Here is a 17,777-nt window from a genome sequence, read left to right on the forward strand (position 1 = left end):
TAGCTCACGGTCAGCTCGAGATTCCATCACCCAGAGCTTGTCCGTTATCTTTGTGTTTTGATGTTTCCCTGCCATTGGGAATCATGACACCTTTCTGAAGCCATTAAGAATGTGATGGTGGGTTTCTCCATTCCTACAGGTCTGAATGATTCCATGGCGCTGGCTATTCAAATTGACCGGCGTTTGCGGGAGCGCAAAGCCGCGAATCCTCTGGTGGTGTTGTCTGAACAAACACCTGATTTAATGCAATGTGGTAGAATTCAGACTAGAAATTCAAATTGATCGGCGTTTGCGGGAGCGTAAAACTGCTAATCCTCTGGTGGTGTTGTCTGAACAGACACCTGATTTAATGCAATTTGATAGAATTCAGACTAGAAATGAACGGAAAAATCATAGACGTCAGAATGGGTTGTGTTTTTACTGTGGTGATTCTACACATGTTATATCAGCATGCTCTAAACGCCTAACTAGGGTTGTTAGTCCTGTCGCCATTGGTAATTTGCAACCTAAATTTATTTTGTCTGTGACTTTAATTTGCTCATTGTCCTCCTACCCTGTTATGGCGTTTGTGGATTCAGGTGCTGCCCTGAGTCTTATGGATCTGTCGTTTGCCAAGCGCTGTGGTTTTGTTCTTGAGCCGTTGGTAAATCCTATCCCTCTTAGAGGTATTGATGCTACGCCATTGGCGGAAAATAAACCGCAGTTTTGGACACAGGTAACCATGTGCATGACTCCTGAACATCGGGAGGTGATTCGTTTTCTTGTTCTGCATAAAATGCATGATTTGGTCGTTTTGGGTCTGCCATGGTTACAGACCCATAATCCAGTCTTGGATTGGAAGGCAATGTCTGTGTCAAGTTGGGGCTGTCAGGGAATTCATGGTGATTCCCCGCCGGTGTCTATTGCTTCCTCTACTCCTTCGGAAGTTCCTGAGTATTTGTCTGATTACCAGGATGTATTCAGCGAGTCCAGGTCCAGTGCTCTTCCTCCTCATAGGGACTGTGACTGCGCTATAGATTTGATTCCAGGTAGTAAATTTCCTAAGGGAAGATTATTTAATCTGTCTGTACCTGAGCATACCGCAATGCGTTCGTATATCAAGGAATCTCTGCAGAAGGGGCATATCCGTCCATCCTCTTCCCCTCTTGGTGCGGGATTCTTTTTTGTGGCCAAGAAGGACGGATCTTTGAGACCTTGTATTGACTATCGGCTTTTGAATAAAATCACTGTTAAATTTCAGTATCCTTTGCCTCTGTTGTCGGATTTGTTTGCCCGGATTAAAGGTGCCAAGTGGTTCACCAAGATAGATCTTCGTGGTGCGTACAACCTTGTGCGCATTAAGCAAGGAGATGAATGGAAAACTGCATTTAATACGCCCGAAGGTCATTTTGAGTACTTGGTGATGCCTTTCGGGCTCTCTAATGCTCCTTCAGTGTTTCAGTCCTTTATGCATGATATTTTCCGGAAGTATCTGGATAAATTTATGATTGTTTATCTGGATGATACTCTGTTTTTTTCTGATGATTGGGACTCGCATGTAGAGCAGGTCAGGATGGTGTTTCAGGTTTTGCGTGAGAATGCTTTGTTTGTTAAGGGCTCAAAGTGTCTCTTTGGAGTACAGAAGGTTCCCTTTTTGGGTTTTATTTTTTCCCCTTCTGCGGTGGAGATGGACCCAGTCAAGGTCCGAGCTATTCATGATTGGACTCAACCCACGTCAGTTAAGAGTCTTCAGAAGTTCTTGGGTTTTGCTAACTTCTACCGTCGTTTTATCGCTAATTTTTCTAGCGTTGTTAAACCTTTGACGGATATGACCAAGAAAGGTTCTGATGTTGCTAACTGGGCTCCTGCAGCCGTGGAAGCCTTTCAAGAGTTGAAGCGCCGGTTTACTTCGGCGCCTGTTTTGTGCCAGCCTGATGTCTCACTTCCCTTTCAGGTTGAAGTGGATGCTTCTGAGATTGGGGCAGGGGCCGTTTTGTCGCAGAGAGGCCCTGGTTGCTCTGTAATGAGACCATGTGCTTTTTTCTCTAGGAAGTTTTCGCCTGCTGAGCGGAATTATGATGTTGGCAATCGGGAGTTGTTAGCCATGAAGTGGGCATTTGAGGAGTGGCGTCATTGGCTCGAGGGTGCTAAGCATCGTGTGGTGGTCTTGACTGATCACAAAAATCTGATGTATCTCGAGTCTGCTAAACGCCTGAATCCTAGACAGGCCCGCTGGTCATTGTTTTTCTCCCGTTTTGACTTTGTGGTCTCGTATTTACCAGGTTCAAAGAATGTGAAGGCTGATGCTCTTTCAAGGAGCTTTGTGCCTGACTCTCCTGGAGTCGCAGAACCAGTTGGTATTCTCAAAGAGGGAGTTATCCTGTCAGCCATTTCTCCGGATTTGCGATGTGTGTTGCAGAGATTTCAGGCTGGTAGACCTGACTCTTGTCCACCTGACAGACTGTTTGTTCCTGATAAGTGGACCAGCAGAGTCATTTCCGAGGTTCATTCCTCGGTGTTGGCAGGGCATCCGGGAATTTTTGGCACCAGAGATCTGGTGGCTAGGTCCTTTTGGTGGCCTTCCTTGTCACGGGATGTGCGGTCATTTGTGCAGTCCTGTGGGACTTGTGCTCGAGCTAAGCCTTGCTGTTCTCGTGCCAGCGGGTTGCTCTTGCCCTTGCCTGTCCCGAAGAGGCCTTGGACACACATTTCCATGGATTTCATTTCAGATCTTCCGGTGTCTCAGGGCATGTCTGTCATCTGGGTGGTATGTGATCGCTTTTCCAAGATGGTCCATTTGGTATCTTTGCCTAAGCTGCCTTCCTCTTCCGATCTGGTTCCTTTGTTCTTTCAGAATGTGGTTCGTTTACACGGCATTCCTGAGAATATTGTGTCTGACAGAGGATCCCAGTTTGTTTCCAGGTTCTGGCGATCCTTTTGTGCTAAGATGGGCATTGATTTGTCGTTTTCGTCTGCCTTTCATCCTCAGACTAATGGACAAACGGAGCGAACTAATCAGACTCTGGAGGCTTATTTGAGGTGTTTGGTTTCTGCAGATCAGGATGATTGGGTGACCTTCTTGCCGTTGGCTGAGTTTGCCCTTAATAATCGGGCTAGTTCCGCTACTTTGGTTTCGCCGTTTTTTTTGCAACTCTGGTTTCCATCCTCGTTTTTCCTCGGGACATGTGGAGCCTTCTGACTGTCCTGGGGTAGATTCCGTGGTGGATAGGTTGCAGCGGATCTGGAATCATGTGGTGGACAACTTGAAGTTGTCACAGGAGAAGGCTCAGCGTTTTGCCAACCGCCGCCGCGGTGTGGGTCCCCGACTTCGTGTTGGGGATTTGGTATGGCTGTCTTCTCGATTTGTTCCTATGAAGGTCTCCTCTCCTAAATTTAAGCCTCGCTTCATCGGTCCTTACAAGATATTGGAAATCCTTAATCCTGTGTCCTTTCGCTTGGATCTTCCGGTGTCGTTTGCCATTCACAACGTGTTCCATAGGTCTTTGTTGCGGCGGTACGTTGTACCTGTGGTTCCTTCTGTTGAGCCTCCTGCTCCGGTGTTGGTTGAGGGTGAGTTGGAGTACGTGGTGGAGAAGATCTTGGATTCTCGTCTCTCCAGGCAGAGGCTTCAGTATCTGGTCAAGTGGAAGGGCTATGGTCAGGAGGATAATTCCTGGGTGGTTGCCTCTGATGTGCATGCGGCCGATTTAGTTCGTGCCTTTCACGCTGCTCATCCTGATCGCCCTGGTGGTCTTGGTGAGGGTTCGGTGACCCCTCCTTAAAGGGGGGGTACTGTTGTGAATTAGACTTTTTTGGCTCCCTCTTGTGGTCACTAGTGATATGACTCTGGGATTGTCTTTCCTCAGTTTGGCACCCACCTGGGTCGTTAGTCCAGGGGTGTTGCTATATAAACTTCCTGGTTTCTCAGTCCAGTGCCTGGCATCGTTGTAATCAGTTCCTTTCTGTTTGCTCCTGTCTGCTGGCCTTGGATCTTGCAAAATTAAGCTAAGTCCTGCTTCCTTGTTTTTTGGTTATTTGCTTTGCTCTTATTTTTTGTCCAGCTTGTACTAAATGTGATTCCTGATTTTGCTGGAAGCTCTAGGGGGCTGGTGTTCTCCCCCCAGGCCGTTAGACAGTTCGGGGGTTCTTGAATATCCAGCGTGGACATTTTGATAGGGTTTTTGCTGACCATATAAGTCATCTTACTATATTCTGCTATTAGTCAGTGGGCCTCTCTTTGCTAAATATCTAGTTCATTCTTACGTTTGTCTTTTCTCCTTACCTCACCGTTATTATTTGTTGGGGGCTTGTATCCAACTTTTGGGGTCTTTTCTCTGGAGGCAAGAAAGGTCTATCTTTTCCCTTCTAGGGTTAGTTAGTTCTCCGGCTGGCGCGAGACGTCTAGAACCAACGTAGGCACGTTCCCCGGCTGCTGCTATTTGTGGTGCTAGGATTAGATATATGGTCAGCCCAGTTACCACTGCCCTATGAGCTGGTTTTTTGTGTTTGCAGACTTGGTATGTACTTTTGAGACCCTCTGCCATTGGGGTCATAACACCCTGGTTTCCCGCCGCTGCTGCTTCCTGTAATGAGCGGTCACCGTTACCGCTCATTATGTAATGAATATGCGGCTCCACCCCATGGGAGGTGGAGCCGCATATTCATTACTGAAATGAGCGGTACCATGTGACCGCTCAGTACAGGAAGAAGCTGGGGCGCCGGGCAGCCAGGGACCTGCAGGGACCGCGCCAGGAGTAGGTGAGTATAATTAGACAGCCCCCGCTCCCTGGCCCTGAAAACCCCTGGATACACCACTGGGCGGGCCCCTAAGCACTCCGGGCCCGGTCGCAGCTGCGACCCCTGCGACCGCGGTTGTTACACCCCTGGTGTAGGCATCAGGTATCTAATCCTCCTCTAAAGGTACCGTCACACTAAGCGACGCTGCAGCGATAGCGACAGCAATGCCGATCGCTGCAGCGTCGCTGTGTGGTCGCTGGAGAGCTGTCACACAGACCGCTCTCCAGCGACCAGCGATGCCGAGGTCCCCGGGTAACCAGGGTAAACATCGGGTTGCTAAGCGCAGGGCCGCGCTTAGTAACCCGATGTTTACCCTGGTTACCAGCGTAAAAGTTAAAAAAACAAACAGTACATGCTCACCTGCGCGTCCCCCAGCCTCTGCATCCTGACGCTGACTGAGCTCCGGCCCTAACAGCACAGCGGTGACGTCACCGCTGTTGCTTTCACTTTCAGTTTAGGGCCGGCGCTTTAGTGTCAGGAAGCAGAGGCTGGGGGACGCGCAGGTGAGTATGTACTGTTTGTTTTTTTAACTTTTACGCTGGTAACCAGGGTAAACATCGGGTTACTAAGCGCGGCCCTGCGCTTAGTAACCCGATGTTTACCCTGGTTACCAGTGTAAAATATCGCTGGTATCGTCGCTTTTGCTGTCAAACACGGCGATACACGGCGACCTAGCGACCAAATAATGTGCAGACCTTCTAGCAGCGACCAGCAATTTCACAGCGGGATCCAGATCGCTGCTGCGTGTCAAATACAGCGATATCGCCATCCAGGTCGCTGCAACGTCACGGATTGCTGGCGATATCGCCTAGTGTGACGGTACCTTAATAGTGCTAACTAGCAATCTCCTTTGTTGAAATCTGATCTAAACCCTATATTTCGGATAAAAGCAAGTTCCTGGCCCTAATAAGGGCAACCCCACACGGACAATGGAACCTTAACCAGTTCTAAGACTCCACATGTGGTACAAAAGAAGTCCAAAACTCTCCAAAGTCTCATGTGGAATCTTAGAACAGGAGTAGGTTCTAGCATCAGAGTGGGGTCGCTCTTATTAGAGATTTCCCAATTTTAGCTGACTTATGAAGTTTAGATCAAATTTCGATCACAGAGATTTCTAACTAACACTGTTTAAGGCCAGTCTCACACGTCCAGATAATTCCGGTACCGGAGAAAACGGTACCGGAGTTATCCATGTCCGTGTGTCCGTGTGCTCACGTGGCACATGAGTGTGGCACACGTGCGGCCGCCGTGTGCCGCCTGAGGCAGGAGAGACAGCGCTACAGTAAGCGCTGTCCCCAGCATGTGGTGCTGAAGCCGGCATTCATCCCTTCTGTCCTGCTCGGCTGAAAGCAGCGCTTGCAGGAGAGAAGGGATGAAAGATAAAGTTTTTTTTGTTAAAAATAAAGTTTGGGGTCACCTCCCGTGTCCCACCCCTTCCCACCCCCCGCGCACCCGCCCGCTTGCAGAGAAATACTCACTCAGCTCCCGCGATGCCTCCTCTCAGCGCCGGCAGCCTGTCCTGTGTGAGCGGTCACGTGGTACCGCTCATTACAATTATGAATATGCGGCTCCACCTCCAACTCCATGCTTTTCACACCTAACACTATCCTCCTATCTAATCCTATCTTTCTTCAGCTTTGATGGCAGTCAAATGTTCATTTAACTGTAATCTGCTAATTGTCCCCTGCTGTGGACTGTCCTCCACCTCCTTCCTCCTCTCCCCCCCCCCCTCCCTCTCTCACCTGGCTTCATTTCTTGGACACTTGTATGGTATAAGTTGAATGGTGTTGGTCAGATTTGACATCATTTCAAGTGACATCTTTAAGTGTATCGTCAGAAATATACCAGAAATAGTCCAGGAATCGGCCAGACGGTAAGACTAATCACTGTATTCTAATTTTACTTACTTCTCCTTTCTTCCCCTGCTATTTAACCATACTCACATTTGCCCGCACTATTTTCACTCCATTAATCCTCAACTCTATCCTTCTCACACTATGAGAAACTACTGCAATCCCTCACACTTAAAACCTGTGCAACTGACCCCCACCCCCCTGCTTCCTCTCTCTGGGGTACTTTGTAATGCTCGCTCTGTCTGCAACAAGCTCCACGTGATCCACGATCTCTTTACTTCCTGCAACCTTTCCTTCCTGGCCCTCACTGAGACCTGGCTGATGCCCCCTGACACGGCCTCCCCTGCTGCACTGAGCTATGGTGGCCTCCACTTTACCCACACTCCTCACTCTGGCAACAGACATGGTGGGGGAGTGGGTTTCCTTTTTTCTAAAAACTGTTACTTCAACCCCATCCAACCCCCACCCTCCCTAATCCTCCCTTCTTTCGAGGTTCACTCTGTCCGTATCTACTCTCCCTCTAATCTCCAAATGGCTGTCATATACCGACCACCTGGCTCAGCCACTGCCTTCATTGACCATTCTCCACCTGGCTTCTTCACTTTCTCTATGCTGACATCCCCACTATCATAATGGGTGACTTTAATATCCCTACTGACACCCGCCAACCAGCAGCCTCCAAGCTCCTGGCCCTTACCTCATCCTTTGGACTTACTCAGTGGTCCTCCACAGCCGCCCACACAGACGGACATACGCTAGACCTCATCTTCACCCGCTTCTGTTCCTTATCTAATCTCACAACCTCTCCCTTCCCCTTATTTGACGACCATCTACTCACCTTCTCTTCCTTGTCCTCCTCACCCGCCCCCCATGTCCAGCCAGTACCACATCCTCACAGAAACCTTGCACACCTAGACATTCACAGACTGTCAGACTCTCTTCTACCTCTGTCCTCCATATCTTCACTCCACAACACAGATAGCGCCACCGCTTTCTATAACTCCACCCTCACATCAGCCATAGACTCAGTCGCCCCTCTCATGCATGGCAAAGTGCGACAAATCAATAGGCAACCCTGGCATAACAACCTCACCAAAAAACTCCGACAAGCATCCAGGGTCGCGGAGCGGCGCTGGAAAAAACACGCCTGCCAGACAACTTCACCGCTTTCAAACAAGCTACACTTGCCTTCAAACTAGCCCTCACTTCTGCTAAACAGACCTATTTCACTAACCTTGTATCTTCACTATTCTACAACCCAAAACAACTGTTCAGCACATTTAACTCCCTCCTCCGCCCCCCACTGCCACCTACAACTCCCCTCATCTCTTCTGAGGACTTTGCCACCTACTTCAAAAACAAGATCGACCAAACAAGGCAAACCTTTACTGTTACACCACCCCAACCACTCCATATACCAGACCTCTGCCTTTCCCCAATAACTTCCCTCTCCAACATCACCATCTGTGCAATTGACCCCTTCCCACCTGCTCCCCAACCTCACTAACATGCTCATTCCAGCCCTAACCCATCTCTTCAACCTATCGCTATCTTCTGGTACTTTCCCCTCTGCCTTCAAACATGCCACCATCACACCCATCCTCAAAAAAGCTAACCTTGACCAAACTACTATGCCCAGCTATCGCCCCATATCACTGCTCCCGTTTGCTTCCAAACTCCTTGAGCAGCATGTCCATGGTCAGCTTTCCTCCCACCTCTCATCCAACTCTCTCCTTGACAACCTCCAATCTGGCTTCCGCCCCCACCACTCCACCGAAACTGCTCTGACCAAAATTACTAATGACTTACTCACAGCCAAAGCTAACAGACAGTTCTCCATCCTCCTCCTTCTCGACCTGTCCTCTGCTTTCGACACAGTCGACCACTGCCTACTGCTACAGTTTCTTTCTTCCCTTGGCATCAAAGGCCTTGCCCTGTCCTGGATTGCCTCATACCTTTCTGACCGCACATTTAGCGTTTCCCACTCCCATACTACCTCCTCACCCCACCCCCTCTCTGTTGGAGTCCCTCAAGGCTCTGTCCTAGGGCCTCTACTTTTTTCCATCTATACCCTTGGCCTAGGACAACTCATAAAGTCCCATGGCTTCCAGTACCACCTAGATGCGGACGACACTCAGATCTACCTCTCTGGCTCAGATGTCGCCTCTCTTCTGTCCAGAATCCCGAAGTGTCTGTCAGACATATCCTCCTTCTTCAACTCTCGCTTCCTAAAACTCAATGTAGACAAAACCGAACTCATCATCTTTCCCCCATCTCGCGTATCCCCCCTACCTGATCTATCTATTATGGTAAACTGCATCACGTTCTCTCCCGCACCTGAAATCCGCTGCCTCGGGGTAACTCTCGATAATGCCCTGTCCTTCAAACCTCACGTCCAAACTCTTGCCACCTCCTGTCGCCTCCAACTCAAAAATATTGCCAGAATCCATCCCTTCTTTAGCCCACAATCTACTAAAACTCTTGTGTATGCCCTCATCATCTCCCGCCTCGATTACTGCAACACCCTCCTCTGTGGCCTCCCCGCTAACTCCCTTGCACCACTCCAGTCTGTCCTCAACTCTGCTGCTCGGCTAATCCACCTCTCTCCTCGCTACTCCCCTGCTTCACCCCTCTGCAAATCCCTCCACTGGCTCTTAATTCCCCAACGAATCAAGTTCAAACTGCTAACACTGATCTACAAAGCCATCCACAACCTGTCCCCTCACTATATCTCTGAACTAATCTCCCACTATCTTCCCTCACGTAATCTTCGATGCTCCCAAGACCTCCTACTCTCCTCCACACTTAATCGTTCCTCACACAACCGCCTCCAAGATTTCTCCCGAATATCCCCCATCCTCTGGAATTCCACACCTTAACACGTCCGATTATCCACCACCCTCGGATCCTTCAGATGGAACCTGAAAACCCATCGCTTCAGGAAAACCTACAGCCTGCAATAACCATGCTGCCGCCACGTCACCAACCACCCGAGCTGCCGCCATGTCACCAACTACCCAAGCTGCCGCCACGTCACCAACCACCCGAGCTGCCGCCACGTCACCAACCACCCGAGCTGCTGCGTCACCACCAACCACCCAAGCTGCCGCATCGCCACCACCAGAGCTGCCGCCCCACCAACCACCAGTGCTGCAGCACACCGACCTCCTGTCTCTTTCCCATTATCCCGAAGAATGTAAGTCCGCAAGGACAGGGTTCTCTCCCCTCTGTACTAGTCTGTCACTGTAAATTTTGTTTACTGTTAACGATATCTATAACCCTGTATGTAACCCCTTTTCACATGTACAGCACCATGGAATTAATGGTGCTTTATAAATAAATAATAATAATTTCAACAAAGTCTCTGGCACACAGGACCCGGTGGCATCGGGTTGCGAAATCCTGTTCGTGACACCAAATTGGAGCACCCGCTAGGGCCGTGGGGTGTTATGACCCCAATGGCGAGGGTCTCAGAGGTACGTGGAAGTCTGCAGAATACAAAAATCCAGCTCATAGGGCAGTGGTAACTGGGTTGACCATATATCTACTCCTAACGCCAACACTAGAAGTAGCCGGGGATCATTCCTACGTTGATTCTAGATGACACGCTCCAGCCGGAGAATCTAGCTACCCCTAGTAGAGGAAAACAAAAGACCTTTCTTGGCTCCAGAGAAGGGGACCCCAAAGCTGGATAGAAGCCCCCCACAAATAATAACGGTGAGGTAAGAGGAAATGACAAACACAGAAATGAACCAGGTTTAGCACAGAGAGGCCCGCTTACTGATAGCAGAATAAAGAAAGGTAACTTATATGGTCAACAAAAACCCTATCAAAATCCACACTGGAAATTCAAGAACCCCCGAACCGTCTAACGGTCCGGGGGGAGAACACCAGCCCCCTAGAGCTTCCAGCAAAGGTCAGGATATAGATTTGGAACAAGCTGGACAAAAATACAAAACCAAAACAAATAGCAAAAAGCAAAAGGCAGACTTAGCTGATATAACTGGAACCAGGATCAGTAGACAAGAGCACAGCAGACTAGCTCTGATAACTACGTTGCCAGGCATTGAACTGAAGGTCTAGGGAGCTTATATAGCAACACCCCTAACTAACGACCCAGGTGCGGATAAAAGGAATGACAGAAAAACCAGAGTCAAAAAACTAGTAACCACTAGAGGGAGCAAAAAGCAAATTCACAACAGTGGGGTACTCGGGCCGGGTCCGATGGTTCTTAAGGGGATTGTTCATGATGCCACCCATGGTATTCGACAATAGGGAGATAGCCAACGCTGCTTAAATAGACCGCTGGGACTGTTGATGATGCAGCAGAGTTGTTACAGCTCTCCATGGGTAGAGCTAGGCCCCAGGGCAGTTAAAAGGTGAAAGATGGTGAATCTTGTTGTGGTGCAAGGCAGGTGACGCAGTAAATAAATCCAAGGACACAGCGGAGTGCAGTTTCCACACTTTTTACTCACAGTTCTCCAGTTACATTCCCCAGCTAGGGTGCTGTGTCCTCCGGATTGGTGGTCCAGCCAGCTCTCAGGTAATTTGGGGTACACCGTGTCAGAACTATCTTCAGATGTTCCTTCCCTGGCCGTCTCACCACACTGACTCCCGCCTCTGCTACCCTGCGCCTTCACACGCAGTGTCCCAAGCCAGCAGCCTCAGATACTGTCGGGTGGCTTACTCTAGGTCCCCTCGGTCCTATGCGGCTGCCTTTTCGGCAATTATATGTGGAAGCGGCTGCAGCACTTACAGATGCTGTAGCCTCTGGTTGGCTAGCTGAGTCCTGAATTCCTCCACTAGTCTGGGGCCAGTCCCCTTACTGCAACCTGGTCCCTCCACCCGACTACGGTCAGTGTGGATGCGGGCCCACGGGTGGATTTCTCACTACCCATGCCCCTAGGACCCCTTCTTTCTCTCTTCCGCTGAAGCTTATCTTTCTGTTTCTTCTGTCTTTCCTTTCTCTCTTTCTACTGTCTTCTGGTCCAGGGACAAGGTGCTGTCAGCTCCAGTCCCCAGCACCAACTGTCTAACTCTCCAACTAACTCCTCCCTCCTGTTTGCATGACAACTCCTTACAACTGTCTCTCCACCCACACCTTCTATCTAGTTCCTCCCTGGCCTGGAGAGGTCTAGTGTTGGGTGCTAGTGTGTCGGTACTGGGTAGTGTCCCCTCCTTACCCGAATGCAGGGTACCTGACCTCCGGGTGAGGTGCAGTACCTATGTGGCGACTGGACCCTCAGGGGCACCACATGTGCAGATTATTACAATGTTATTGCCATCTTGTGGCCATTATACTTAACATCACATAACATTATGCATCACACAGTACACACTACAAATTACACTGTACAACTTTACATGAATGCTTCTTAAGGGGCGTATTCAACATGCCCATCCCACTACAGCTACAAGGTAATTAATTGGTTTTGAATATTGGGACAACCCAAGATGAGGACAACAGATAGAAAAAGGAGGGATAGGGGATAGGCTGACAAGTAACAGAGCCAGGGGGAAGGAGAGAGAAGTAACTCATCAGTCTGAGACACTTTCATTAATCCATTCAATGCCATACATCATTGCTTGCTGATGTTGCTCTCCGCAACCTGTCATTTCAAGATTTCCTGGGCCTATTGGCAAATACAGTTCCAGGGGATAGTCTGTAGACCACTATACACATTAGATGATTGGTAGGTCCTGATAAAATCAGCAGTTTCATTTGACTTTCTTTCTTTTTACATACAGTAGCTCTAGTTATTGACTTTAAAGTGAACCTGTCAGCAGGATTTTGTTAAGTAAACTACAGACACTGTCGGGTTGGCAGTGTTAAACTGATTAAAATGATACCTGGGGTGAAGAAATCCATCTTGTTGTTTTGGAGTAATCAGTGTTAGAAGTTTTCAGTTAATGAGAAACTTGTGCTCCTGGGCGGGACTGTAGGCAGAGTCGAACCTGCTCTAAGCCAGAGAAACCAAAGAAAGACCTGCCCACAGGCCTGCCACGAAGCACAAACAGTCTGTCTCTATGATGAGGAACATGTTTGTGCTTCGAGACGGCCTGTGGGCAGGTCTCTTCTTGGTTTCTCTGACCTAGAGCAGGAAGATAAGGCCCACCTCTGAGCACGGGCATATCATTAGCTGAAAACTTCTAACACTGATAACACAGGAACCACAAGAAGGATTTATTCACCCCAGTTATCATTTGAATTATTATAGTAGCGCTAACCTGACAGTTTCTGTAGTTTACTTAGTAAAATCCTGCCGACAGGTTCGCTTTAATTATAGAGTGCTGTATTACACAAGATTGCATGAAGCTAGATATATTCCTTTGGACTGCAACTGTATTTTCTTAGGTGAAATTGATCTGCTGCTCCGCAAAGAGTATCTATGGCAATACCGAAACAATACTGTATATACAGTTTAAAAGTATTCTGATTATAATTATTATTATGTGTCTGTTCTAATAAGTTAATTTCAATGATTGCCTTTAGCAATAGTGTGGTCTACCGTGACAGCAGTTGAATACCCATGCCTTGGGTGTATCCATCCCATTGATAAGGAAAACAAGGAATTGCTGTGCTTTGTTCATTCAACTATAGAGCAAGTAAACACAGATGCAAATTATCCATTCTACCTTGATTTCGAGTCTATTGTGAATGCTACACGCCAGGTTCGTATACTACATCTTAAGTACTGGTAAATGTAAAAGTTTTTTAGCATACCTTATCAGAGAAATCTGCTTTTTTTCTCCATTTAAGAGACACTTCTACTCCTCCCCTGCCTCCTGAAATTACCATCCACTCTGATAAACAGCTCAAATCCATTTTATTCAAGACAAGATGGATTGCCATCATACTGAGGTGTCAGATTTACACAGTTTATTATATTTTATAAAGAGGAGACAGGGGAGAAGGATTATGGAGCAGAGTGAGGAAACAAGCAGATGAAGACACAGAAAACTAGAGCTTTTAAACAAGTATGTAGGAAACAGTTCAATTTCACTAAGTGTTGTGTTCAGGTAAATTAAGAAACATCTTTTATTAAAGAGTGAGCTACTGCTGGACGACCCCTTATTTATCGCCTTAGGATGCGGCATAAAATTAAAAAAAAATCTATACCCATCTCCTGGTCCGGTGGCACTCTTTTGCTCCCGCTAGGTCCCCTATTAATTTCCTGACATGAACACGTGACCACTAGGGTTGAGCGACCTTTACTTTTATAGGATCGGGTCGGGTTTCACGAAACCCGACTTTTTCAAAAGTCGGGTCGAGTGAAATCGGCCGATCCTATAAAAAAGTCGGGGTCGGGGTCGGCCGAAACTCGAAACCCAATGCAGTGCATTGGGTTTCCAATGGTTCCCAGGGTCTGAAGGAGCGGAAACTCTCCTTCAGGCCCTGGGATCCATATTTAAGTGTAAAATAAAGAATTAAAATAAAAAATATCGCTATACTTACCCTCTGACGGGCCCTGGGACTAACCGGGAACCTTCCTTCCTTAGAATCAGCCTTCCAGGACCTTGCGGTGACGTCGCGGTAACGTGGCGGCTTGTGATTGGTCGCGCGGCCGCCCATGTGACCGCTCGCGCGACCAATCACAAGCCGCGACGTCACCGGAAAGGCTTCCGGAAAGAAGCAGGGCATGTCCGAGGGTGAGTATATACCTAATAGGAATATACTCACCCTCGGCTTCGTTCCGGCAGCCTTCCTTCCTAAGAATCAGCCCTTCCAGGACCTTCGGTGACGTCACGGTGACGTCGCGGCTTGTGATTGGTCGCGCGAGCGGTCACATGGGCGGCCGCGCGACCAATCACAAGCCGCGACGTCACCGCGACGTCACCGCAAGGTCCTGGAAGGCTGATTCTAAGGAAGGAAGGTTCCCGGTTAGTACCAGGGCCCGTCAGAGGGTAAGTATAGCGATATTTTTTATTTTAATTCTTTATTTTACACTTAAATCTGAATTCCGATACCAATTCCCGATATCTTAAACATATCGGGAATCGGTATCGGAATTCTGATTCCAGATTCAGAAGATCGCCGACTTCATGGCCGACCCCACACAGGGGTCGGGTCGGGTTTCATGAAACCCGACTTTGCCAAAAGTCGGCGACTTCTGAAAATTGCCGACCCGTTTCGCTCAACCCTAGTGACCACTGCATCTAATGAGCAGCCACTGATTGGCTGCCATCTTTGTAATTTATGTCTATCTATAAAATCCAATATACTGTGTTTTCTTTGTTTTTTTTAGTAGTTCATTACTGCAGTGTGTGTGAACATATCTGTACATATGTAATTTCTTGCTTATTACTTATCTGAACGAGGAACAATGTTGCACATCTATAACATTTTTACAACATATTTGAGAAGATAGGAAGGTGAAAAGGTGTATCATATGTATAAATTGAGTCACCACTACTTTTCCATGTTTCCTTGTGGATATATAATGGGACACGAAGCAGCACCCTTTTGTCTAAGACAAAGTGTCTGTGCTGCAGCATAGCATTTTTTATCAATAAGTCTCAATATTTCTCAAATTACAACTATAGAAAGGAAAACAATTTTTAGGCTTACTGCATATATATATGTAAATTTTCATTAACCTGCAAATTTGGATAATAAAGTCACTTATCACAGTTAAACAGTTATTTAAAGGGTTATTCCCATCTTTATAAAAGGGTATTTTCGGATAATGCTTGTAAATGCAAGAAATGTTGTCATTTAAGATTTTCAGTCGTTCTTCAGATATTACCAATAGTCTTTTTTTACAGCTCAATGTCTTGGAGACCAACCAACATGCAGTGCTTACAAGCTCTTTTCTTTTGAGCTTGTAAGCACTGTTTTGAAACTGATCAGCTTATGTCCAGTGTTTCCAAAGTAGACAGCAGCAGTGGTCAGTCTACTTGGCAACGGGCTGTAAACAAATAATTGTTAATATCTAATAATGTTAATAAGAAGCGTTGCAAACTGTAATAAACAGGAAATTGCCAACATGCTTCTATTTACATGCACTATCCAACAATACCCATCAATGAACATAGGATTGACCATTTAAATGTTCAGTTGGGAAAATAATTAAGTGCATTTTTTGTCCAATCATGGGACACAATTAGTCTAAAACCAACAAAAGCAAAACAGACACTCAATATGACCAGTTAATTGCTAAATCTTTTCTACTATTGTATGTTATGCCCTGCAAACAGTTACAAGAATTGTCATGGCATGAACTGGGTAAATAAAAATTGGTTTCCGCTAGTTAGGATACTAATAGAAGATCAGAAAATATCAGTGAGTTTTTAGCATCCTCTAGTGGTTATTTCTGATTTAACTACTCAAAATTAGCAAACATCATTTTGCTTTGTCCTACAAAACAGGTACATGCTCATCTACAAAAATTTTTACCAAAATTGGAAAACTTCTTTTTATCTGATTAATTATAAAATGTATGCACTAATTATCTAAAGACATTTCTCTTTCTCAATATTTTCAGGTGGTGTATGGATGGCAATACCAAATACAGTTTATTTTAAGACAAACAAACTGTTCAAAATCAAATTTTCCCAGCAGAAATTCCAAGGAATGTAAAATAGACAAAGCAGGCGTAAGTTCATTTATCTATTTTAAGGCAATTTACAGAAAATTAAAAGGTTGATAAAATGCAGAAATAAAAATCTGGCTACCACTAGAAAGATGCTGGGAAATTCTGAGCTCCATTTGACAGAATTTAGAATGTCAGCAGTAAAAATCAGTTATAAAACTCTGCTCACGCTTCATACTCCTCTGGTGTGGTTTTGCCTAAAATTCTGTTACAAAAATATTGTGTTACTGTAAACAAGCGACCTTAAATCTTTAAAGATATACCAGATAAAACACAACTTTTAATAAATAGCCTTAAAACCATGGAAAACAACCACAAATATACACGACAAACAACCGTGCTCCCTACCAACAGCCCTATTGCAGCCCCTGATACTCACTACCTATCAGCGGAGGTTGGCACCCTAAATAATTTCGAGATTGGCGCCCCCGCTCCTCGTAGTCTGTCCCTAAAGGTACCTTCACACGAAGCGACGCTGCATCGATAGCGACAACGATGCCGATCGCTGCAGCGTCGCTGTTTGATCGCTGGGGAGCTGTCACACAGACCGCTCTCCAGCGACCAACGATGCCGAGGTCCCCGGGTAACCAGGGTAAACATCGGGTTGCTAAGCGCAGGGCCGCGCTTAGTAACCCGATGTTTACCCTGGTTACCAGCGTAAAAGTAAAAAAAACAAACAGTACATGCTCACCTGCGCGTCCCCCAGCGTCTGCTTCCTGACACTGACTGAGCTCCGGCCCTAACAGCACAGCGGTGACGTCACCGCTGTGCTTTCACTTTCACTTTAGGGCCGGCGCTCAGTCAGTGTCAGGAAGCAGACGCTGGGGGACGCGCAGGTGAGTATGTACTGTTTGTTTTTTTTACTTTTACGCTGGTAACCAGGGTAAACATCGGGTTACTAAGCGCGGCCCTGCGCTTGGTAACCCGATGTTTACCCTGATTACCAGTGTAAAACATCGCTGGTATCGTTGCTTTTGCTTTCAAACACAACGATACACGGCGATCGGACGACCAAATAAAGTTCTGGACTTTATTCAGCGACCAGCGACATCACAGCAGGATCCTGATCGCTGCTGCGTGTCAAACTAAACGATATCGCTAGCGAGGACGCTGCAACGTCACGGATCGCTAGCGATATCGTTACAAAGTCGTTTCGTGTGAAGGTACCTTAAATCTCCTGTTATAGTCTAGGCTGATGTGTCACAAGTACTATCAATCATACAGCAGGAAAATAGGGATAGGACAATGCCAATTATGGCTATTATTGGCATTGTCCTATCCCTATTTTCCAGCTGTATGATTGATAGTACTTGTGGCACATCAGCCTAGACTATAACAGGAGATTTAGGGACAGACTACGAGGAGCGGGGGCGCCAATCTCGAAATTATTTAGGGTGCCAACCTCCGCTGATAGGTAGTGAGTATCAGGGGCTGCAATAGGGCTGTTGGTAGGGAGCACGGTTGTTTGTCGTGTATATTTGTGGTTGTTTTCCATGGTTTTAAGGCTATTTATTAAAAGTTGTGTTTTATCTGGTATATCTTTAAAGATTTAAGG

At 47.0% G+C, this 17,777-nt stretch overlaps 1 protein-coding gene across 2 annotated transcripts in view; it reads left to right on the plus strand.

The window, feature by feature from the left end:
• LOC143808113 (T-kininogen 1-like) overlaps positions 1 to 17,777 on the plus strand; it is a 252,889-nt gene that overhangs the window by 88,944 nt on the left and 146,168 nt on the right. For both annotated transcript variants that reach the window (XM_077290418.1, XM_077290419.1), the window contains exons 4-5: positions 13,123 to 13,301; positions 16,115 to 16,225. In XM_077290418.1, coding sequence (XP_077146533.1) covers positions 13,123 to 13,301; positions 16,115 to 16,225 — 290 coding nt within the window. The remainder of the gene's footprint in view (positions 1 to 13,122; positions 13,302 to 16,114; positions 16,226 to 17,777) is intronic.

Source organism: Ranitomeya variabilis, chromosome 2 (assembly GCF_051348905.1).
Source record: "Ranitomeya variabilis isolate aRanVar5 chromosome 2, aRanVar5.hap1, whole genome shotgun sequence".
NCBI lineage: Eukaryota > Metazoa > Chordata > Amphibia > Anura > Dendrobatidae > Ranitomeya > Ranitomeya variabilis.